Raw genomic sequence first — 23,535 nt, forward strand, 5'->3', positions numbered from 1 at the left:
CCATTACTTTAAGTTTTTGCCAAGATGCATTTTAGGGCGAACATTACTCTCTGGTGTAAAGTGAGAACATTGGCACCGATGACCTGGGAGTGACCTGGGAGCTGCCTGGGAACCATGTTGTGTGCAGAAGCCAAGTTCACAGTTCCATGTAAGAGACTTGCAGGGGACTAGCGTTTCTCCAGTCATACCTCATCCTACGTCTCTAAGTATTTTCTAATGCAGATTCTTAGGTTTGAATATAGTGCCTCCACCCCATTCCCCCCGAATCCATTACAAAGCTTCATTAAGGTCTAAATAGTCCACTTTTTGTTTTTAGCAGCGCACATGTCGTTTTCTGACACCCGGATGCCCTCTTTTCTAGAATGCTCTGGCCAAAGAGACTGGATATTCAGTAGCAACAAGCTACTTTCTTTCCAGGTCTCCATTCCTCAGTGCTTGGCTTTGTCCTCTTGCCGCCATCCCTCACCCATCCCAAGCCCAATGGTGGACTCATGGCCTGGACCAGTCTCGCCATTTCCCCTCGCTGCTCACAGCCGTCTGGCAGTGCCATTCTCTGTAATGTGGGGTAGATCTGAACCATCTCAAACAAGGCTCACAAAATGCTCCGCTGGAGCTAAGTACTTAACAGCGATGGAAAGTGAAGCATAACTAGTTTTGGGGTGGATCAGTGGCAAAGCTTTAGGGAGGTAGTACTGGTAATAATGCTTTCCTCCTGCAGCTCTTAGCACTGAACACTGTAGGGTTATTGCTACAAGATGGTGAATGGAGCTTCATTCCGGCCAATTTAATTTAACCGCCCCTCCCCCGCCCCCTGCACCCCTGCACTCCCTGGCGGCTGTGGCCCCCTCAAGGAAGGACTATAGGGCTGTAGGACTACACAAGCCCACCACGAGTTTAACATGCTTGGACTACAATTTCAAGTTGCAGAGAAGGGCAAACACATGAGAATTTCCCAAGGCCTGTCCCTGCAGACTGTGCCCAGGGAAAGAGGTGCTACACTCAAGCATCCCATAATATTTATACTCTTCCTGAACTAGCACCTGTTTTTAGCAGCTCACATCAGAAAACAGCCGACTCCACAAACCTAGACCCAAATGGCATTGATTATAAGCTCTCTAGCCACTAGAAAAATAAGTACCAACCAACCAAGAGATACCAGAATGAGAGGTGCTACACTCAAGCATCCTATAATATTTATACTCTTCCTGGACTAGCACCTGTGTGTGTTTTTTTAATTTTTAAAAAATATATTTTATTGATTTTTTTACATAGAGGAAAGGAGAGGGATAGAGTTAGAAACATCGATGAGCTGCCTCCTGCACACACCTCACTGGGGATGTGCCCGCAACCAAGGCACATGCCCTTGGCCAGAACCGAACCTGGGACCCTTCAGTCCGCAAGCTGACGCTCCATCCACTGAGCCAAACCGGTCAGGGCTAGAACTATATTTCATATTTATTTACCCATCAACAGACACTAATTGCATGTTCATTCATGCATTAAATGCAAGGCCAAGTGGACACAAAAACAAGGCAGACCTTGTCCCTGGCCTTCAGGAGCTTTCATTCTCACTGTAAAGATAGACCATAGAAATGTAGTTGTAGTAAAAGGCACTGCAAAGTCTCCACCGTGACACCAAAGTGACCTCTGACTACCCTACTAGTAAGCTGGCTCTTAGTCACGAGTCCTGACCTCTAAGTGGAGTGCTAGTTGACACACAGAAATCTCGGGAAGATGGAAATGTGATAGTTATCTTTCTAATGGACTGACACCTCCCAGTTTCCTATCCTACGTATGGATCACTTAAAAACTTTTTTGGATGTTTCTGTTGGTTCTTCTCTCCTTTTTAAAAAAATATATTTTTATTGATTTCAGAGACAGGAAGGGAGAGGGAGATATAGAAACATCAATGATGAGAGAGAATCATTGATGGGCTGCCTCCTGCACTCCCCCTACTGGGGATTTAGCCTGCAACCCCGGCGTGTGCCCTGATCGGGAATTGAACCGTGACCTCCAGGTTCATGGGCTGAAGCTCAACCACTGAACCACGCACGCCAGCTGGGTTCTTCTTTCTTTCTTTTTTTTTTATAGGCAATATGATGACACCAATTCTCCACTTTACTCCTTGGGAAAGTTGCCCCTGGTTACTGAGTATAAAGATGAGAAAGGAAAGTCTCTTATACTTTAATGTACTCAGGGTCAGAAGGAATATCCTAGTCGTTTTTAAAAAAGAAATACAAAATGCAATGTCCAATGACCTTGGGTACACTCTGACAAGAAATAATGACATTGGGTGCAGAGAGTGCAAGAAAGTGAAGATCTGCTGTTTGCTCGAAGTCAGAGCACAGCGCCCACTGCCAGCGTGGCCACACTCTGCTACAAAAAGCTCAACTACTACGCCAAGAGGCCAGGAATTACTTTAATTTTTTTTTAAAAAAAAGTTTAAACGGCAACACAACCGTCAAGTTGGTACATCACAGAAACAAAGGTCTTGCAGGCAACACTGATCGGGAATAGCAAAACACTGGGTTGGTGAAAAAATGAAACTCTAAATTATATACAATAGTAGCTAAAGGTGATACTGAAAAACAGTCTTATTTACTGTGACTCGAGATTTAACTTGCCATTATCTATTGCTTATTTATTCAGGGTTGTAAATAATACTTATATAGAGACATAGAGATGTGTAAAAATGAAACGTTGTGGAAAAAATACAAATTTTCAATTTTATATGAAACTCAAAGTATAAGTTTTGTCCAATATGGAATGTAGCTATGTTTGTTTATATTAGGGCTCTAATATCTGTTTAAAAATGTTTTGTTTTTAAAAAACAGTCGACCCACCATGCAAGTTCGCTGTAAATCTCGTTTGCTCCAAGTGAGCATTTTTCGGTGAGGTCTGTGTTGTTTGCTCAAAGTCTAGTGTGATCCTTTAAAGATTGTACTGGCCCAACGGTGGAAAGAGTTTCCACGGAGAGTCTGATGGCAGCATCTGGATGAGGGACAGTCTGGGTCACGGGAAGTGAGAAGGGGGAGGGAAGAGCCCAAATCCTTATGAAGGATGACATTCAGTTGTTAAATTTTAAGCGGTACCCGATGGCTTTTTCCAGGCACTCCACTAAAGAGCCCGCGGAAAGGAAATCCCTCTCTACTTCCACAAACTTGATGTAGATGGATTTGGGGGAGACTCCGGGATCCACAATGCAGTTCTGAGACAAAAACCCATTAATACCAACCCAATCTTTGCTGAAGGTTTTGGTATTGGCTTGGAAGTGTAAAAACAAGCACTGCTGCAGAGTCCTGACCTCAGCGATCCCGAGGTAGCAGTAGGTGATCCGGGCGGGTTCTATGGGTGCGGAAAGGGTTTCCAGGTCAACCCTGCCCTCCTTTCCTGGGTCCAGGGAACTCTGCTCCATGTGGGGGGAGGAGGGCCTCTTCAGACATTCTTCATAGCCAATGGCATACAGGCCCGGGCTCTTGGGAATGCCTCCTGGCAATAAATACTGAACGACGTTGCCACCAGTTGGTTTGGAGTGGGCAATGGGGATCCAGTCAATTTCCATGTGCAGCTCCAGGCACCTGGCCTCACTGATAGTGATCTCTAAGAATTTGTAGTAAACATTCTTCCAGTTCATTTTCTGCACGCGGGTCATAATGATCCGCCCCTCGGGCTTCTCGGAGTTGAAGTACTCCCGGAGTCGTTTGCCAAGGGGCACCTGGGAGCTGATCTCAGCATAATGGTAGCGGATATCCTCTTTCCAACGGGTGTTATAACCGATCCCGAAAATGGCCAGTTTATTAGAAAGATGAAGCCTTGAAAAGTCCGTCCAGCTCTGAAACAGTTCCCATTTCAACTGCACTGATTCCAAAATCTGGACGATATTCTGCATGATGTCTCTCTTCCTAGAAAGAGAAATAAAAATCAAATTCCTCAGGGGTCTAGATGGGCATTGTCCATCAGCACTGCCTGCAATGATGGAAGTATTCTCTATCTGTGCTGTCCCGTATGCTAGCATCAGCACTCAGATTGTGGCCAGTGTGAGTGAGGTATTTTTCATTATAATTTTTTAAAATATATTTTATTGATTTTTTACAGAGAGAAAGGGAGAGGGACAGAGAGCTAGAAACATCGATGAGGTGGCCAGTGTGAGTGAGATATTTTTCATTATAATTTGAAATTACGGTTCGATAAACACATGTGATTAGTAGCTTCCATATGGGTCAGGGCAGGTTGAGATAACCATAGTATAAAATCCGAGAACACTCTCCCCTAGGAAGTTTCTAGGAATGAATGATAAGCTGCTTTCCGTTACTTATACAGGCTGGCTGTATTAACCTTTGCATCTATTGCTATGTACTAGTAAGACCCTAGGACTTCAGAACCCAAGGATCATGAATTGTTTTAAGTGACTATTATAATGCACATGATGGCCTTCAGACCTAACCAAGAGCAAGTGGAGAAAGCTGTATTCAGAAAGGTATCCACCTTGAGAACATTATGCTAAGTGAAATATGTCAGTCAGAAAAAGCTAAGAACCGTTTGATTTCACTCATATGTGGGATATAAAACTGAAACTCGTTAACACAAACAGCCGTATGGTGGCTGCCAGAGGGAAGGGAGTGGGAGTAGAAGGGAGTCCTAATATAAGGTGAGAGGAGAAGATTTGGCTTAGGGTGGTGGGCACACGGTGCAATATACAGATTTTGTAACACAGAAACCCACACCTGAAACCTGTATGATCATGTTGAACAGTGTCATCCCAATAAGTCAAAAAAAGAGAAAGGTAAACAGTATCATTTAAAATAATGAACATCTTAATTTCAAAGCTGGAAATTCTGAAAATGCAATAATTTTGGCGATACATGCTTGCAAAAAGAAAATGGCATTTTCTTCTATTTGTAGAAGAAATTCATTACCTCTTCCAAACTGAGAAGAACTGTTAGTTCAACACAGATTTAAGATCTGAGAATTCAGATGTAAAAGGTCCATATTAGGCTTAGCTTTTAAGAGATAAAAATTTAAGATAATGAGACCTGGTTGGATGGCTCAGCTGGTTGTAGTGTCGTCCTGTACACCAAAAGGTTATGGGTTCCATTCATAGTTAGGGCACATACCTACATTTCGAGTTCGATCCCCAGTTGGGGCACGTACAGGAAGCAACCAATTGACCTCTCTCTCTCTCTCTCTTCCTTCTTTTCTAAAATCAATAAAAGAACACGTCCTTGAGTGATGATTAAAAAAAATTCAAGATAATGAATTGAGACTCTTCTAGAAAATATTTTATAAAGGGAAAAAGTAAAGAAATTTTGATTTGGATAATTAACAAAGATATGACAGAAAAGGCAGGGAATTCTTTCCGCATATGCTGCTGAACTCATATTACTGTAACTGATATCCCATGATTCATATATATGTGGGGATATGCAATTACAGGTTTGCTTCTCAGGTATGGCAAATCTTTGATATTGGAAGATTGAAGTTTGTTAAATATTAACTTAGCAACCAACTACTACCCTCCTACAACAATTATAGTCTTAAGCTACAAAAATACTCAACTAACCACTCACGTTCCATCAAACGTATGCAAGAAAGAGGGTGTATGTGCCGTTTATTAGCTTCTTGAGAGGAGACAGACCCTGGAAACTTCCTATTAAATTCTCAAATCTTCCAGGGGAAAAGCTTTCGCAACACTGAGGGATCTCCATGCAGTCATTCTCAGCCTGACCTCTTACTCTCCTTGACTTTCTTTGCGAGATGACAAAGATGTGACATATTTTGCTATCAGCTGCTTCTTGAGGCCAAAAAGTGCCCTGGATTTTCCTCCACCCTCCAGGGTGCCTTGAGAGCTTCTCAAGCGTCAGAGTGGCCATCGAGATGAAGTCACTGTGTTCCTGGGAACTTGTCCCTCTTCTCAGAGGACACAAAGGCACTTGGCCACTTTTCTAATATTTATAATGTGCTACTTGTGAGGTTAAGATATAGGACCAGGTTTCTCCATGGGTCAATGCTTTAAAAAACATGCACCCAAAAACTTATTTCAGAGCCACCATCCTTCCTTGTCCTCTTTTGAAATATTCTTTAAAATGTATTTTTATTGATTTCAGAAAGGAAGGAAGAGGAAGAGAGAGATGGAAACATCAATGATGAGAGAGAATCATTGATGAACTGCCTCCTGCTCGCCCCCCACTGGGGATCGAGTCCACAACCTGGGCCTGTGCCCTCCCTGGGAATCAAACTGTGACCTCCTGGTTCATAGGTCGACATTCAACCACTGAGCCATGCCAGCCAGGCAAGAGCGTGCTTTTTGATTCCCAAAATGTAATCTAAGAAATGTATGTGTCCTCTAGCCCTCCTATCATTTTTACTAACATCAGATAAACTCAGGGTTCTGTGACTCATCTTTCCATCTTAGTAAAACATCCAGGTATCCAGATCCACACACAGGCTTCTTTTCATGTAACATATTTATTTCTTCTTGTTGTGTATAAAACTCTCACCATTTTAGATTAACCACTGGGAAGCTGAAGCTAAGGGAGTGAGGAAGAATGACTAGACAGGCTTCCGCAGTGAGATGGCGGAGGAAGCACCTTCCCATTACACCGAGATGAATACGTTTGTAGAGAGGGGAAGCGTCTACTTACTGTGCTTCTTCAGAAGACTCTTGTTTGATTTTTAATGTTCTCTTTGTGACAGGTATTTCATCTGAAAAGCAAAGTTTTGGAAACAGGTTATATTCTCCTAAGTGGTGGCATACATTTATGTAGATAAGTAGCTATATGTTTACTGTTCATCCACACATCCCAATTCGAGGACTTGATTCTAGTCTCAAATGCTGCCCAATGCCAGATTTATAAATATAACTCTTTTATAATGAGATGCATACATTTATATGCAAGATCAGAAACCAGCTCTACAAGTAAAAAATTCTTCAAGGTCACCAGTAGATTTCTAGCTGGGAGCTTAAAGCTTAATTTCTCCACAAACATGATTTTTAAAGGAACAAGAATGAAAATAATTCTGCGAGATTTAGATTTTGTATGTAGGTTTTACAGAGGAATTATTTCCCCCATATCAGGATCCACATATTCTGCATGTTATTTTTCTCCCAAAGATTTGGGTGACTTAAATCTCTCTGGCAAAACCAGAGTTATGGGATGCCAAAGTAATTCAGACCGTGTTACTGTTTTGAAATGAAGAGATAGTAATCGCTTAGCATCTGCCCTGTTTGTTCTTCTAATCTTTCTTTTTAAAGAATAATTGATTGATTTTTAAAGAGAGAGGAAGGAAGAGGGAGAAAGAGAGAAACATTGATGTGAGAGCACATCAATGGGCTGCCTCCTGCACACCCCCCACCAGGGATCGAGGCCACACTGGGCATGTGCCCTGACTGGCAATCCAACCAGCAACCTCCTGGTGCATGGGACGACACTCAACCGAGCCACACCGGCCAGGGCTTATTCTTCCAATCTTAAAGTCTCTCTCTTCAATTGTGTTAGTCCTACAGTTATATAGCCTCTTTCTTCTCTCCCTCTCTCTTCCAATATTTGAGATTAAACAAACAAACAAACAAAAACAGCATTCATGAGAAACTTCCAATATTTGAGATCAAACAAACAAACAAACAAACAAAAACAGCATTCATGAGAAACACAAGCATTTAATACTGTTTCTTTTGAATTAGCATCAGGAATGATGATCGAGTAATGCTAATTATCTTGAGCTGGAGAAGTACACCGATAGTGCCAATCCTACTATACTTTCTCACTGGCGAGTAACAACATTTACTTGTGAGTACTCATCACACAACTCGCCATTAAGCTATAATGGCTGCAGCAGAAACGTGGATAGGACTTCCACATCATGAAAATCAAAAGTGGGGCATTTACTACAAAAAGCCACTTACATAGACCCTCTCAATGAGGCCACACAAGCTCGGCTTTGAGGGCCAGGAGCTTCATTTCCATTCTAAACGTTAAGATTGTGGTCAATCATTTCAGCTGTTGCTGGAATCCTTTGTGAAGTGTGAAGGGATATGACTGCCGAGAAAGCTCAAATATGAGCCCTTTTTAAGATAAATCGAGGCTTCCCTTCATATTTTGTTCAGACCGAAGTCTGGGAGGGGACCGTTTCCAAATCACAAACAGAAAAGGAAAAAAAGATAGTTCATCTCTAGCAGTTGAGCCAAGAGTCAGTACTCGTGGCAGTCACCGTAGAACTAAGAGCTGCGGGGTATTTCAAACCGCATAGGATTCTGCCACCAAGCTTCCTGTGTAGCTCAGGATGAGGAATTCTTCTGTGGATTTAGGATGTTTGCTGGTACCCAAGTCAGCAAATGACCAACACCAAGCACTCGCTGGTAGTTTAAGGCTAAATCAAGGCCGCCCAGAGTGCCCCAGATTAACGGGCTACATGCCTTGTGCTGACAGTAGGGACAGTACCAGTCCCGGTACACACATGAAGGTACACACACACACACAGACACAGACGAGGAGCAGATACGTCGGCTTTCTTACCCAATTCCTGATCTGTTGGGTAGCCATGGAGATCCTGACTGTGGTTTCCCCAGTCCTCCTGTGAATACTCCTCCATAGTGCTGCCATCTGACTCCAGCTCCTGGTACAAGCCACTACTGTTAATAAGTACAGGCTGGCAGGGCTGAGCATCCCATCCTCCCTGACCAAACACCTGTTCCAACTGTTCAAATGTGTAACTGCTCTTTCTTTTCCCAACACCATGTTCTTTCACCCGACTGTAACACCTGCGAAGGGTCTAAGACACAAAGTCTTTTGTTATTCCTTTAAAGCTGTCCTTCCTCTTCCAGGTACGGACCACAGATATTAATTACTATGAGACAGACACAGACAGACAAACACAGACACATTGTTACAGGAATGCTAGATTTCAAAATCATTATTATATTAGAAAAAAAAATTACTAATTTAGCATTTACTCAAACATGTTATCATTCAAACAATTACTTTGCAATTAATTATCCATTAAACAAGAATCATTACAACATTATTGCATGTACCCCATACACATATTTTTATACCCCCTCCCCCACTTAAAAAGAATAAGGAAAAAAAAAAAGAAAACAAGAAATACCAGCCAGCCAATAGGATGCACACCTGCCACAGAAGAGATAGAGCTGCTTTGGGGCCAGAATTGGGAAAAAGTGAGGGAGGGAGGACAGAAAGGAGAGTTCCCTGAAGCAAAGAATATAACCTTCCTTACTCTTGATTAAGAAGGGATACAGGGTAAAAACAATCCCCTAAATGAAGCAACTAGGAAACCGTATTACTCAGATGGTCCATATCCCTCACTCACTCACTGTCTTTGGGGAAGCTGCTAAGATTTAAGAGAGGTCAAATCAATCATGCTACCAATTCCCTGTCTCAAACATCAATTATCAAGAAACAATATACCTACATCTAAAAATTAGCCAGTAAGACTCATCTATTCTACCAATTCAAACTGCCAGCCAAACAAACCAACACATGAGGCTGCTAATTTCCTTTTTGGGGGGAAAATGAGGTAGAGGGGTGTTACTTCATTTATATTTCTGCCTTTTAACGCAGAGCAATTAAATATCATTCTGCAAGTCCACATATAAAACCTGGATAACTTTATTATCTTACACAACCCTTCCATCTTCTTCATGGTCTTCTAAGGCATAGTTCTTATTATTAGCTCAGTTTCCTTAGTTGAACGATATTGCAAAGGCTACATCAAGGACTTGGTCCCAGCTTCCAAATTTAGTTTAGTTGCTCTCAGTCTCTCCCCCATCTCTGCCTCCATGTTCCTTCTACTTGACTGGGTTTCACCCTGAGTTTCCTTGAGACAAGACCCTTTTTCTCTGGTGGCTCCCAAATACTTTCTAACACGCCTGCACAAAAGCAGTTCGCCTCAGACTTCAATACATGCACTTGCCAGACTATAAATGTCTCCTACATGTGAGATGGCGTCCCATAAGCCAACACATCACCTGTTCTCACCAAAAGCCTTTACAGAACCTCCATGGAAGTTCAGTGTCTCTAAATCGCAGTTGACAAACCACAAGACACTCCATAAAATACTCTGCGGATCTTCTCTTGATGCCGGAAACCCAGATGGGATAATAAGAGCATGGCACTTAGGACGACATTCCTCAGACACAAACAGAGTGGTGGTCAGCATCACCCTGTCCCCAAACCAGCCAGCCTGCCCCTGCATGAGCACCTTCCTCCCTCTTCCTCTCTCGAGATCTCTTCTGCCTCCACTGGTGCCTCAAAGAACTGAGGTTTCTCTTCATAAGGGATGGTCACAAGGAGCAGCTCCAAGTCTCTAGCACAAGTGAACTGGGGAGGCGTCACGGGCAGCCCTTCAGGGGAAGGACACAGATGCCTGCACAGAGATCCGTGGATTCTCTGCTCTCTCCCCCATGCTCTCTGCCCTCCTGGCAGAGACGGGAACTGGAATTGCAAACATCTGCCAATTTATTTTTATCTCACAATGTCTAGTTGCTGCCTCCAAGAACACCCCAACCACGCTTTATGACTCCTCAAGGACCGTACATGGAGAGTCCCAGCCGTGTCCCTTTCACCCTCCAGGGCCATAAATGGATGTGGGAACCGTGCCACCACCGCCTGGCTGCCTGAGAAAAGCACCCGGCACAAGAAAGGGACCAGTGGGCTGTCACTGAGGGCTAGTCCCGAAGTCAGGAAACACAACGGATGTTCCTTTGAAGAAAGGGGCCACACTTATCAGGCCGTGACATGGGCATAAACAAAGCCACCGATTTCTGACCCTATAGTGGGAAACCACAGGAAAGACTGAAACCACCAAAGTGGCTTAAATTCACTGTGTAACTGTGCATAAGAAAACCAGTCATATCGAATGGTCTTAGATATGGAAGCACGGTCAGAGGATGCATTTGATATGTCTCGCTTGGTAGTGTACTTGTGAAATACACTTTAATAGTTAATATGCTGGTATGTAAAACATCTAGTAGGGTCTGAAGGAAAAATGCTTGGTGATCCTCAATCGTTATGATAAAATTTGATGTACTGAAATGTGAAAAACATTTCCAAATTGATTTTAACTCTCAAAACATAAATACATATGAGGTATCTTGTAGGTTCAGCAAAGATTACAGATCTAAGGAGAAGCTGTTGAAATAGGACATAGAAAAAAAAGTAAGAGCTCAAACTTCAGCTTGACCGCTACCGTAAGAAACCAGAGGGATTTAGAAATGGATCAAAAGGACACGGAGGTGTCCTCCCCGATTCTTACCTCCCATAAACCAGACAGGTTACACCTTCCACACTCTCAATGGTTAACCAAAGCATACACTGAAACAACGGCGTCTGAAGTCCTACGCAGACCAGCTTAAACACCTACTCTAAATCTGAAGTTAAGACAATGCTCCAGAATCTAGAAAAAACAGTCTCGCCTCCCATTTCTGACAGCTGCACCAAACCCAGTGAGATCCTCACGTTAGCTTTTCCTGGAGAACCAGTTCCTATTTCCTGCTCAGAACAATCGCCTTGTTTCCCTTCCTTCTTCCTTTACCTCACTCCTCTGAGAAATTTATAGTGACTTAAGCTCTATTTTTTTTTAAGCTCTAGCATTAAAAACAACAACAGCAACGAATATCTTAGGGGGGAAAGAATTTGCTTAAAATTATTAAAGACCATTCTATTCTCAATTAAGAAGACCGTTTTCCTTGTTGTTAGAAATTTCCATGGTAAACAAACCCCCGGACCCCTCCCCCAGGGAAGAGCTGTGAGATACAGGGCATCTTGAATGAGGTCACAGGGATGGAGGTCAGGAGGAGCTAAGGAAACCTGAACAGAGGCCCGAGAGTGTAGGTAACAACTTGAGTCGGTGGTCAAATCAGAAGACTTCCCAGGTATTGATCGCGAAGCAACGCCAGGCGAATGCTTACTGAATCCCGTGCCAGCTGTACAATGATCACAGAAGGAAAAGAACCAGAGAGAAGACTTGAAAGGTGTCCCATTACCAAAGCAGGGAGACAAATCAGAAGGCCGACAACCGACAATTTATAGACAGAGGGAAAGTGTTGCCCGAGTTTAAGATTAGACTGAAAAGAAACGAGAGAATAAAGATGACATTCATTGTGGATGAATGTAAGGGGAGTCTACGGGGGTGGGGGGAGGGCAGGTAAACGAAAGCAGGGATTTGAGATGGGCGGGGTTGGGGGTTTCACGCAGCAATGCAGAGAAAGACCCAGGGTTACAGTACACGGAACATTAAATACAGTGCACAATGCAGCTATCTTGCCAAAGTAAGTAAATCCAGTATTGGGTTGGATAAGCAGAGGAATCACATGTAAGCTATGAAGGTGGCTCTTCCTCTCTATTCAGCACCGGTGAGGCCACAGCTGGAGCACAGCATTCAGTTCTGGGCATCGAACCAGCTACAAGAGAGGGAAATTGTAGAGTTCAGAAAAGGGCAAATAATATAACGAAAGGCTTGGAAAATAAGATCTGTAAGTAGGGCCAGTGGTTTCATCAAAGCCTTTTCTGCCGTCACAGAAGCTACTTTGGGGATACAGACAAGGTTTCTTTTGCCTCAGTGTCCTCCAATTCCTCCTTTAACTGTCAGGAAGTGGGAAGAACTGCATTCTTCCGTGGTGTGGCAAGGTCGGAAGCAAGCTAAGCCAATCGTATGGGCATGTGCCAACTAATTCTGCTACCGGCTCAACTGTTTTCTCAAAATGTACCCCCGTTTCATTCAATCATAAAGTAAGCACCATGACAAAACCACTGTTCTAACAGAAGTGACTGCGGGTGGGACGGCATACAACGAGGAGGGAGAGCATATGAACGTATTGTGTAGTCTGAGAGGTCGGATGAAAACTCAAGTCCGACCCTGGGAGGACAGCTTGGTTATAACAGCAGGAAACAATGTTATAAGAAAAAACAAGCAGTGAAACAGATTTCCAAATGGAGCTGCCAAACTGGCCATTCTAGAAATGGGTCACGTAGTTTATCTTAACACTCTGCCAACTAACTATGACACGTTTGAGATCCTTTTAACCCAACTGATTGAGTAAAGAATACACTTATTTGCAAACAAAGTCTTAAAAATCATATATTATGTTCCACCGGAAATGGGGGAAATTACTGGGAGTAATTCTCCAATGACTGATTATAAAAGTGTTGAGAACAATTCCTCTGCCTACACAGATGTGTATTTTGAAGCAAAAAAGTCTTTGTGAAACAGATCTATCTTCTTCCTTTAAGTTAATTACCACTTTATTGTAATTAGTTACTCTTAGTTAATTGAGGCAAAAAAAAACCAACACCGAGTTCATTCAAAATCTTTAAGACTCAAAATTTATTTAATTAGTTTTATTTTCTGACTGTGAGTACAAAGGTAGGAAAGGAAAAAAACCTGAAAGAAACATTTCTGTGCACAGTAAGAGGGATATTAAGACTATAGTATGAATATCTATCTATCTATCTATCTATCTATCTATCTATCTATCTATCTATCTATCTATCGAGATGTAACTAATGATTAGGGCATCATCTAAGGCAAAATCCATCCATCTGGGGCCAGCAGAACTTGTCTCTATTTCCTTAGGGTTTTATACATTAAAATCTGGCAAACTAACTTGCCAAATCATCTAAATCCTTTAAAACCAACCAAACACCCCTTCCCCCCAGAAAAGCACACCCACAAAAATACATTCCTTGTTTCACACTCCCATAGTTCTTAGGGAAACATAGGACGTTCTGGCAAATGAAAGATCTATTCTTAAATTTTCCTTTTCCTTTTCCTCTCCAGAGAAGAGTCTTAACTGTTTTGAGTCATGGATTTCCTCCCCCAAAAAATACATACAAGACAATTTCAAGGGGAACATGGACTCTGTGAAGAGCCCATAACAAGAACCTCATTTTAAAAAACTGCTCTGTACCATGTGGTTGTTTCCTCCATAAAAGAATGTAACAGGAAGTAGCCAGAAATCCTAAGGTAGATTTCATTCAAGTCTTACATTTTACAAGAGAGTCTAAGAATTGGGGCATCCAGTTTAAGTACAATTTACCCACCTTACTCACTATTCTGTTCATTTAGATAAATCACCATTAATATTTTCTTTAAGAGGTAAATTAGCCAAACTCCCCTGTTTCTTGAAAGAAGCATACAAGGTTATCAACTTACTCTTTAACAAAATATAGTACTTTTTCTATTTCCTGGGAAAGAAATCTTTTTCTGAAGTGGCAGTTAAGCAATACTACACAACTCAGAGTTATGCTGGTTACCTGTTCCGACTGTATCACATCGTACTGGAGCATTCAGTATCTGATTAACATCAATATCGATGCTAGATAAATCTCCCAAGATAACAACTTAAAACAGGGACATTCCCATATCTAGAAACAAGCACGGACATGAAATTAAGTCTTAGTAGTCACAATGGCCAAGCTTTAACATCTTCCCATTTTAACACTAAAGGGGTCTCAAAGGATTAGGCACCGCCTACTTACTGAATCCTTAACCCAATGGGATTATTCCGTTGAAACTGTTCATATTATGGTCAGCAATGTCTTCTTAATTAAGAAAAATGGTCCTCAACCTTAGTCCTTAACTCATTTGAGTTTCCCGAGCATTCAATACTATTCATTATCTGTGTTCCTATCCTTGCCAAATATCTCTTATAAAACTTTCTATAATAGCCCGACTGGCGTGGCTCAGTGGTTGAGCGTTGACCTATGAACCAGGAGGTCACTGTTCGATTTCCGGTCAGGGCACATGCCTGGGTTGCGACCAATGATTCTCTCTTATCACTAATGTCTCTCCCTCTCCTTCCTCTCTAAAATTAATAAAAATATATTTTTAAAAAACCTTTCTGTAATCTACTGATTGACTGGGGGTTGTTGGAGCTCCCTAAGACTCTAATGACAAACCAGTTCCCAACTTCCAAAATCTTATGGAAGTTCTAAAATGGAAAGAACCTTAGAGATCACCTAGTCCAGTGAGGAGCCAAGGCCCCAAGACAAATAAGTATTCCTTCCAAAGAGACCTGGCATATAAAAACCACCAGGTGGCGGCTGACCGGCGTGGCTCATGGTTGAGCTTCAATCTACGAACCAGGAGGTCACAGTTCGGTTCCCAGTCAGGGCACATACTGGGGTTGCAGGCTCAATCCCCAGTGGGGGGCATGCAGGAGGTACCTCATCAATGAGTCTCTCTCATCTTTGATGTTTCCATCTCTCTATCCCTCTCCCTTCCACTCTGAAATCAATGAAAAAAAAAGTGTGTGTGTGTGTACGTATATATATACATATATACATACATATATATACATATATGTGTGTGTGTGTGTGTGTGTATATCTATATCTATATCTATATCTATATCTATATCTATATATGGGTCTATTTCCAGATTTTCTCTTCTCTTCCATTAATCCATTTGTAGTTGGTTATGTCAGAAACAAATATACCAAACTTCCTTGATTACTATGTCATTAACTTGTTAAAATTATAAACTTATTTCTTCCATCATGTTGTTTTTCTATTATTATGACTACTCTATGTTCTTTGCATTTTCAAAAATTTCAGAGTAACTTTTGTTAATGCCTACGTGTGTGTGTGTATATTACCAAGTGCCACCCACAAAATGTTGAATGTTTCCTCTAGATTGTGAGCTCCATGAGGTAGGGATTATGTCTGCCTGTTCAGTTTCTCTGAGCCCAGAAAAGGACCTATCAGATAAGGACTGGTCAATATATTTATTAAGTAAATGAATTACTGTAACTTTTTAAAAAAAATACTTTTTTATTGATTTCAGAGAGGAAGAGAGAGATAGAAACATCAATGATGAGAGAGAATCATTACTTAGCTGCCTCCTGCACAACCCCTATTGGGAATAGAGTCTACAACCCGGACATGTGCCCTGACCAGGAATTGAACCGTGACCACCTGGTTCAACCACTGAGCGACACTGCCTGGATTGAATTAAGGTAACTTTGAAGTAGTAAACTACTTAGCAAGAAGATGAAATTTTCTTAGCAAAGAAAATCAGGAACTCATTTAACCATGATGGTAGATTTTATTTATAAAATCAATAAATCAAAGCAGGTAGGGCTCCTAAAATCTTTTGAAAAAATCAGGAGCAGAAAGGGTATTAAAAAAAAATACAGTGCTATAATTAGCAAAGCAAATTAATTTCTTTGTAACAAAGGAAGACTAACTGCAAAGGTCAAGGCTATTTTAAAAATATCTAACATACTGCCCTGGCCGGTTGCTCAATGGTTAGAGCATCTGCCCACACACTGAAAGGTCATAGGTTCGATTCCCGAGCACTTACCTGGGGTGTAGGTTTGATCCCTGGCCCAGTTGAGGTGTGTGCAGGAGGCAACCAATTGGTGTTTCTCTCTCACATGGCTGTTCTCCCTCCCTTCCTCCCTCCCTCCCTTCCACTCTCTAAAAAAATCAATGGAAAAAATATCCTCGGGTGAGGATTAACGACAAAAAATAATAAAAATATCTATCATTCTCATTATATTTTTCTTGGAGCTGGGGGTCACCTGCCAAATGAAGCTCTACAGCCTTGTCCAAAGTTTATTATTTCTTATGCCCTACAAATTATAAAAAATATTTCTAAAATATAGAGTAGTTCGGTCAAAGATAGAAAAAGAAAAAGACTGGAGGTGTTTCCTGGATTTTAATCGGGTTAATCGGAAGAATGAGCACTGGAAACCGAGATCTTCCCTCTCCAGAGGACCATCCCCTCAGCCTTCTCCCCCCTTCTCTGGGGAACTGTCCCGGACTGAATTCTACCAGCTTGCACTTCCTCCTGAATCTGGCTATCAACAACTCATTAAAATGTGTGTGTGTGTGTGTGTGTGTGTGTAAATATATATATATATGGTTTTTACTGATTTCAGAAAGGAAGGGAGAGGGAGAGAGAGATAGAAACATCAATGATGAGAGAGAATCATTGATTGGCTACCTCCTGCAAGCCCCACACCAAGGATCAAGCCTGTAACCCAGGCATGTGCCCTGATTGGGAATCAAACAGTGACGTCCTGGTTCATAGATGATGCTCAACCACTGAGCTCAGCAACTCATTTTTATGTCTATAACTGGTCAGTACGATCTTTGCGAAAGACAGATTCTTGCATAGAACAAATAATTCGGGAAATTTTGATTTTCAGTGAGTATCAACCCCTAAGTTTTCTGGGTTCCTCCACACTAGCAGTGAGGGTCTTGTGTCAAAGAGGACAATACTTAAAAAACAAACATCTTTCATTGCTCAAGGAACTACATTCACATGGCCATAAAGCTTTAACCTTCCACTGTGGGTAAATCATACAATACTCAGACAATAGCTCATACTGCCAACAATACTATAAAAGCCATACCTAATATGCGTGGTCATGTTCAAGGGTTTCTTTGGGATACAAGAATCCTTCTAGACATGGAATCAAGTGTTTTTCTATTTAAAACAAGACAGGTTAAAAAAATTAGGGTATCTTGAATTACTTAACCATTTCTGCCATAGGCAGCAACAAGTGGTTACAGTCATCAAAGAGTGTCAGATAACACTACTTGTCTAGAACTTCTTTCCCATAAAGGGGAAAAAATCAGTTGTTTGGTAAAGAACTGACTTGCATTAGAGGTTATTTTCATCTGACCTCCTATATCACCTCTACAGTTGCTACATCAGCATCTCTTGAATTTTTTTCTCAGTACTTCACACTCTGGGGCACCACCTCAAAGTGGTATTTAAGATGATATTAAAAATGTTAACTTTTAGTAGCATCTTATAACTGAAAAACACATTCAAGAGAATTATCTAAAATATTTCTAGGATAGCAGAGAAGAATCATTCATCTTTAAAGGCCTCCCATACAAACGGCCTGCATTACGCACTAACTGTTCCATAGTCAACCATGTCTAAATATTAAGATTTCCACATGCACAAGCATGTACACACATACCAAAAAACTCCACAGCTGTATCATTACAATGATATGTGTATTGTATTGTATTGTATTGTATTGTATTGTATTGCTTCCCAAACACGATGGTACATTCTTCTATTCATGAGACCAATGTTTAAAAGGGAAACTGTGCAGAGCAGCTCCCCCCCCCCACCCAAATAGTAGGCTATTCTATTCCTTTCATATGCTGATGATGTTATTCTCTCAGTTTTATAGTTATTTTCTTATTAATGTGGATCCTGAGAGAGAAGATACCTACTAAGAAGGGCTCCCAATGGTTAATGGGGCTCAAATTAAAAACAAAACAGATCCTGGCCAGGTAGCTCAGCTGGTCAGAGCATTACCTGGACACACCAAAGCTCCAGGTTCCATCTCTGGTCAGGGCACATATGAGAAGCAACCAATCAATGAATGCACAAGTAAGTGGTGTCTCTCCCTCTTTCTTTCTCTCCTCCCCCCTCAAATACATTAAAAAAGGAAGGAAGGAAGGAAGGAAGGAAGGAAAACAGAGCCTAGCACCATTTCTATGCAGGGCCTGAGGGAGAAGCCTGCACTAGCTGCCTGCACCCTTCACAGAGCGGTTTGCCTGCGCTGTGTTCCTGCCATCTGAGCCGGCCTTTATGAAGGAGTTCTCAGAATCGTATTTCAACCAACAGGACTGAGACTTTCTCCACCTAATTAGAGATACACAGCTATATCCCCATCAGCTTCTTCATAAATCAGAGGCTCCATTCTGACCAATCAGGACAATGTCCTTTGGACCAATCAAACCGTGAGGATTTAGAGTCCTGGGACTTCTATCTATATAAGTCAGCTCACCTCTGATTCTGGAAGTGCACGTTCCCTTTCCACTTAAGACTGTGGCTGAAACACCAAAGATCTCTCTGGAGCAGACTAGGAAGGCATACACAGACAGAGCAGACCAGCAAGGAGCAGAGCAGAGCTGTCTAGCTGGACAGGGGCCTTGCCTCAGGGCCTCCTAACAGCAGTACTATTTTCACAGACATGCTGTGTCACAACTGAGCTGTTTGCACTAAATAAAGTTTCCTTCACTGCATCCAACCTGGGGATTCCTGTTGGTGTTGAACTGATGCCAATGACCTGACCTTTGATGACGCTGAAAATTACTATCTACCCCAGTGGTTGAGTGCTGACCTATGCACATGCACCAGGAGGTCACGGTTCGATTCCCAGAGAGGGCATATGCCCAGGTTGCGGGCTCCATCCCCAGTGTAGGGTGTGCAAGAGGCAGCCAAACAATGATTCTCTCTCATCATCGATGTTTCTATCTCTCTCTCTCTCTCTCCCTCTCTGAGATCAATCAAAATATATATTGAAAAAACAAGAACAAAAAAAACCCCTACCATCTCTAATGCAAAAATAACCTGTAATACAGATTTTTCCGTTAGTAAATTTTAAGTGTTGTTTGTGAAAAAAATAATCTTGACACTTGGATAAAATCATGTAAAAATTAAGGTTTCGTAAATCCTCCATCAAGATATCTAGGGAATGCCCTAACAGGTTTGGCTCAGTGGATAGAGCGTCGGCCTGTGGACTGAAGGGTCCCAGGTTAGATTCCGGTCAAGGGCGTGTACCTAGGTTGCGGGCACATCCCCAGTGGGAGGTGTGCAGGAGGCAGCTGATCGATGTTTCTCTCTCATCGATGTTTCTAACTCTCTATCCTTCTCTCTTCCACTATGTAAAAAATCAATAAAATATATTTAAAAAAGATTTCTAAGATATCTAGGGAAAAGCATTAAGTCAAGATTCAGTCAATTGTGTGTTTTTATGTGTGTTTTTTAAAAAAGGGCAAATATTGAATTACTTCAAAAAGTGTGGGGTTTTTTTGCATTTACATGATATAAATTACAGGTAATAAGTGTGTGAAAAGAACACATCTGACACATACCCTTCCTAGGAAAACCTGAAAATAGGCATGTTTTAAATTTATGCACTTATTCTTGGGCAACCTGAACTTATTTAGAAAGTTGTTAGAAAGAAATTCAAGTAATCATTATACATGGTTTTTAAAAAATCTTCACCCAAGGACATATTCATTGATGAGAGAGAGAGAGAGAGAGAGAGAGAGAGAGAGAGAGAGAGAATATGAATCATTGATGTGAGAAACATCGATCGGTTGCTCCCCTATTTGCTTCTGACTGGGAATCAAACTGGCTACCTCTTGGTGTATGGGATGATGCTCCAACTAAGCCACTAGGCCAGGTCAATCACACTTTTTATAGCTCATTTGGTAGCATTTTAATATTTTATTATCTTTATGAGGATTGCTAAAAGCAATGGCCATATAAAAACAATGTCTATACTTCTACAAAAATCAAACATTTTCCATATATGGCTTAATGTCCCATGTAATGAAAGGAAACCATTACTATTTTCTCAGTGCCTACTGTGCGCTGAGACTGGGGCTAAACAGTGTAAATTTATTATTCCTAATTTTGATTATAAAGCTAAAAGAGAGGGTCCCAGAAAACACTCTGAGGAGACTGTGTGCAGGAGGCTTACTTGTGAGACCGAGAGGAGCAGCACCGGGCAAAGAAGCTGAAGTTGGAACAGAGGCTTGGGCTAATCCCAGAGTGGGGTACGGAACCTCCATGCCCCTTCAGAGCTGTCCTGAACTGACGCAAGGAGGCCGTCCCTTTGTATTTCAGCACTGACCAGTCAGTGGACTCAGGCCGCCACAGGACAGGGAGCCTAACCTTGGGGAAGACAGCTCCCTCGGGCAAAGAGAAATTCCCCGGAGGAATCCAACCAGAAGCCATCATCAATCAGCGCTCCGGGCAGCTGGGGGGACTGACTCACGTCTCATTCCTGGAGGAGGAATCTGGGCAGTGTTATCACATAAGCACAAGGGATTTGTGATGCATCCTTATTTAACAGAAAAGAGAACTAAGAGGTAGCAACTTATTCAAGGTCACTATCAGAGTGTATTCAAATGTAAATTAATCTTTGGTTTCAGAACTAGAACCTGGCATGCTTCTCTTCAGCAGACATTGAAAAGTATATAGTCACTGTATTTACCTTTCTGCTGAGAAGTTTATAGCTCATTTTAATATTTAGCTAAAGTAACCATATTTACACGGATTATTACTATACTCTGCACTGATTTCTTTTCTGATTCTTATTTAGCTTTCTTCACATGCATATCACTTTTGTTAGTACATTCATGTGATTTATTACAAAACAGTCCATCTCATCCCCGTCACCTCTTGGGAAAAGGGGGACAATGGCAGGCATAAGGTAATGGACACTCCAAGGCCACAACCTTACCTGCTTTTACTGTCAAAAGGTAATTCTACTTTGTAAACTTTTCTCTTTCTATAATGCAAGCTTATTTCCTTTAAGAGGAGTTGGGAGTCCAATAAATACCATCATTTTTATAAAGACTTGAATGAATGATTGAACGTCTTCTACAATAAAAGTTTTGTTTGTTTCACCCTAGCCGGTTTGGCTCAGTGACTAGAGCGTCGGCCTTCGGACTGAAGGGTCCCGGGTTTGATTCTGTTCAAGGGCACATGCCCAGGTTGCGGGCTCATTCCTGGTAGGGAGCATGCAGGAGGCAGAGATCCATGATTCTCTCTCATCATTGATGTTTCTATCTCTCTTTCCCTCTTCCTACCTCTCTGAAATCAATAAAATATATATATATAAATGCATACACACACACACTGAGTGGCCAGATTATTATGACCACCCCATCAGTACAATGAAGTGAATTAGTTATGCAAATAATAATAATAATAAAACCTTGAGAGTATTTGCTTAGGAAGTTTTTAATATTCATTATTTTTGGAAGTATCAATGAAGTACTGATGGGGTGTTCATAATAATCTGGCCACTCAGTGTATCTGTATGCCTATGTGCTATCCCAAATTTAACTTACCTAAAACTCAATGCTTGAGTCCCCTATCTTTCTTATTTTTATTATAAAAATGTAAAAGATATATGAAAGTAATATGTGTCTTAATGACAAAGAGTAAATGTTACATTTCTGGCATAAATAACCTTAACCAAGTAAAGTTAATCACCAATAATGGGACAAACATACATGGTGTGACTCATGATATGATACACTGAGAACACAACTTCTATGATATTCCTGCCAAAACTGTATAATCTGAATCTAATCATAAGGAAACATTGGACAAACTTAAATTGAGGGACATTTTGCAAAATAAATGGCCTGTGTATTTTTTTAAGGTGAGGTCATGAAAGATGAGGAAAGACTTAGGAATTGTTCCAGCTTTAAGGAGACTACAGAGATCAAACAACAACTCATTGCAATCTGGATTGGATTCTGGAGCAGAAAGAAAATTACTTTTCTTTAGGAATAAAGGATATTAGTGAGACACTGGGTGACATTTGAGTGGGATATGTAGATTAGAGAACAGTACTGTATCAGTGTTCATTTCCTGAATTTGATCATTGTACTATAGGTATGTAAGAGAATGAATTTGTTTGTAAGAAATATCTGCTCACAGAGGTAAAGGACATCATGTCTACAACATTCTCAATTGTTCAGTAGAGAGACAATACACACATACACACACACAAATGCATCCATATATTTACATATACAGAAAAGCATAAGGCAGAGGGGTGTTTTCAACAATTGGGGATCTGAGTAAAGGGTGTATAGGAATTTTCTTTGCAAATTTTCTGTAAGTGAATTTCAAAATAAAACATTTTGAGTGCTCACATAAACACATACCCAAGTAGAGCAAACAGTGTGATGAAGTCCCATGCACCTACCATCTAGCTTCAATTATTATCAACCCATGACTAATCTCATTCCATATTTAACTACACCTACATGCTCCCCATGGGTATAGTGCTGTTGTCCTATAACATTTTTTACAAACACTATTTCATTTTCAGCCTCACAGAAATCCTCCAAGAGAAAAGGTAGGGATTATCCTCTCTACTAGGTAGATGAGGTAGTTGAGACTGAGAGAGGTTAGGGGACTTGCCTATGTCCACACAGTTAGTTAGTGACAGTTTTAGAAATTAAGACTCAAATGGCTTTCTGACTTGGGTTCATTGCTCATTTCACCATATAACGTTATTCTAAAGTCATAAGGGTCTCTAGGAGTTTCCTCTTTCTTCCTGAGCCTGTGCCACCATCTTCACCTAAACAGCCCAAGGTCTCTGAGGTCTTGAGGTCTCTACAGATGCAAGGAAATCCCGCACCTCCGAATCCCAGCAGCCCAAAGCTCCCTCTGGGTGAAGACTACCCTGTCCCTGCACCTGTGCCTTTCCAGGGAAGACGTCATCATTCTTTCCTCAGTGCTCTGACATCCCTCTGCACAGGCCTTTATGTTACAGTAAGCTGTGTATGTATCTGTCTTTCTAGCTAAAACGTGGGTACCTTGATGGTGAGTCTATTCATGTATTAGGGTCCCAGCCCCTTAAATTCATAACAAAGGAACTATTTACAAGGATGTGAGCAGGGTTTAGGAAAATGAATGAAATCCTACAGGATCCTCCCTCTCCTTCTCTCACTCCCCACCAGCACCACCTACTTACCACCTCTGACCTGACCAATGACTGACACCCTT

The 23,535-nt window shown here is 41.4% G+C and overlaps 1 protein-coding gene across 2 annotated transcripts; it reads right to left on the minus strand.

Moving 5' to 3' along the window:
* Nucleotides 1–2,401: 2,401 nt before the first annotated feature.
* On the minus strand, nt 2,402–17,588 carry MSANTD2 (Myb/SANT-like DNA-binding domain containing 2). 2 transcript variants are annotated; one of them, XM_014547158.1, is made up of 6 exons: nt 17,378–17,588; nt 14,271–14,381; nt 12,329–12,418; nt 8,514–8,613; nt 6,642–6,702; nt 2,402–3,902 (listed from the first exon to the last, which is right to left on the minus strand). In XM_014547158.1, the coding sequence occupies exons 4-6, from the start codon at nt 8,587–8,589 to the stop codon at nt 3,068–3,070; spliced, it is 972 nt and encodes a 323-aa protein (XP_014402644.1). In that variant the 5' UTR covers nt 8,590–8,613; nt 12,329–12,418; nt 14,271–14,381; nt 17,378–17,588; the 3' UTR covers nt 2,402–3,067. The 2 variants fall into 2 exon arrangements, with proteins under 2 accessions (XP_014402644.1, XP_014402642.1); XM_014547156.1 differs by having other exon boundaries at nt 12,283–12,418.
* Nucleotides 17,589–23,535: the final 5,947 nt, after the last annotated feature.

The sequence above is a fragment of the Myotis brandtii genome, unplaced genomic scaffold (genome assembly GCF_000412655.1).
Source record: "Myotis brandtii unplaced genomic scaffold, ASM41265v1 scaffold463, whole genome shotgun sequence".
Taxonomy (NCBI): domain Eukaryota; kingdom Metazoa; phylum Chordata; class Mammalia; order Chiroptera; family Vespertilionidae; genus Myotis; species Myotis brandtii.

Coding starts and splice junctions, on each gene's coding strand:
- MSANTD2 (XM_014547158.1), bottom strand. CDS start 8,589: ATGGAGGAGTATTCACAGGAGGACTGGGGAAACCACAGTCAGGATCTC. Junction 6,703..8,513: donor CCCAACAGATCAGGAATTGG/GTAAGAAAGCCG, acceptor TTTGCTTTTCAG/ATGAAATACCTGTCACAAAG. Junction 3,903..6,641: donor GAGTCTTCTGAAGAAGCACA/GTAAGTAGACGC, acceptor TTCTCTTTCTAG/GAAGAGAGACATCATGCAGA.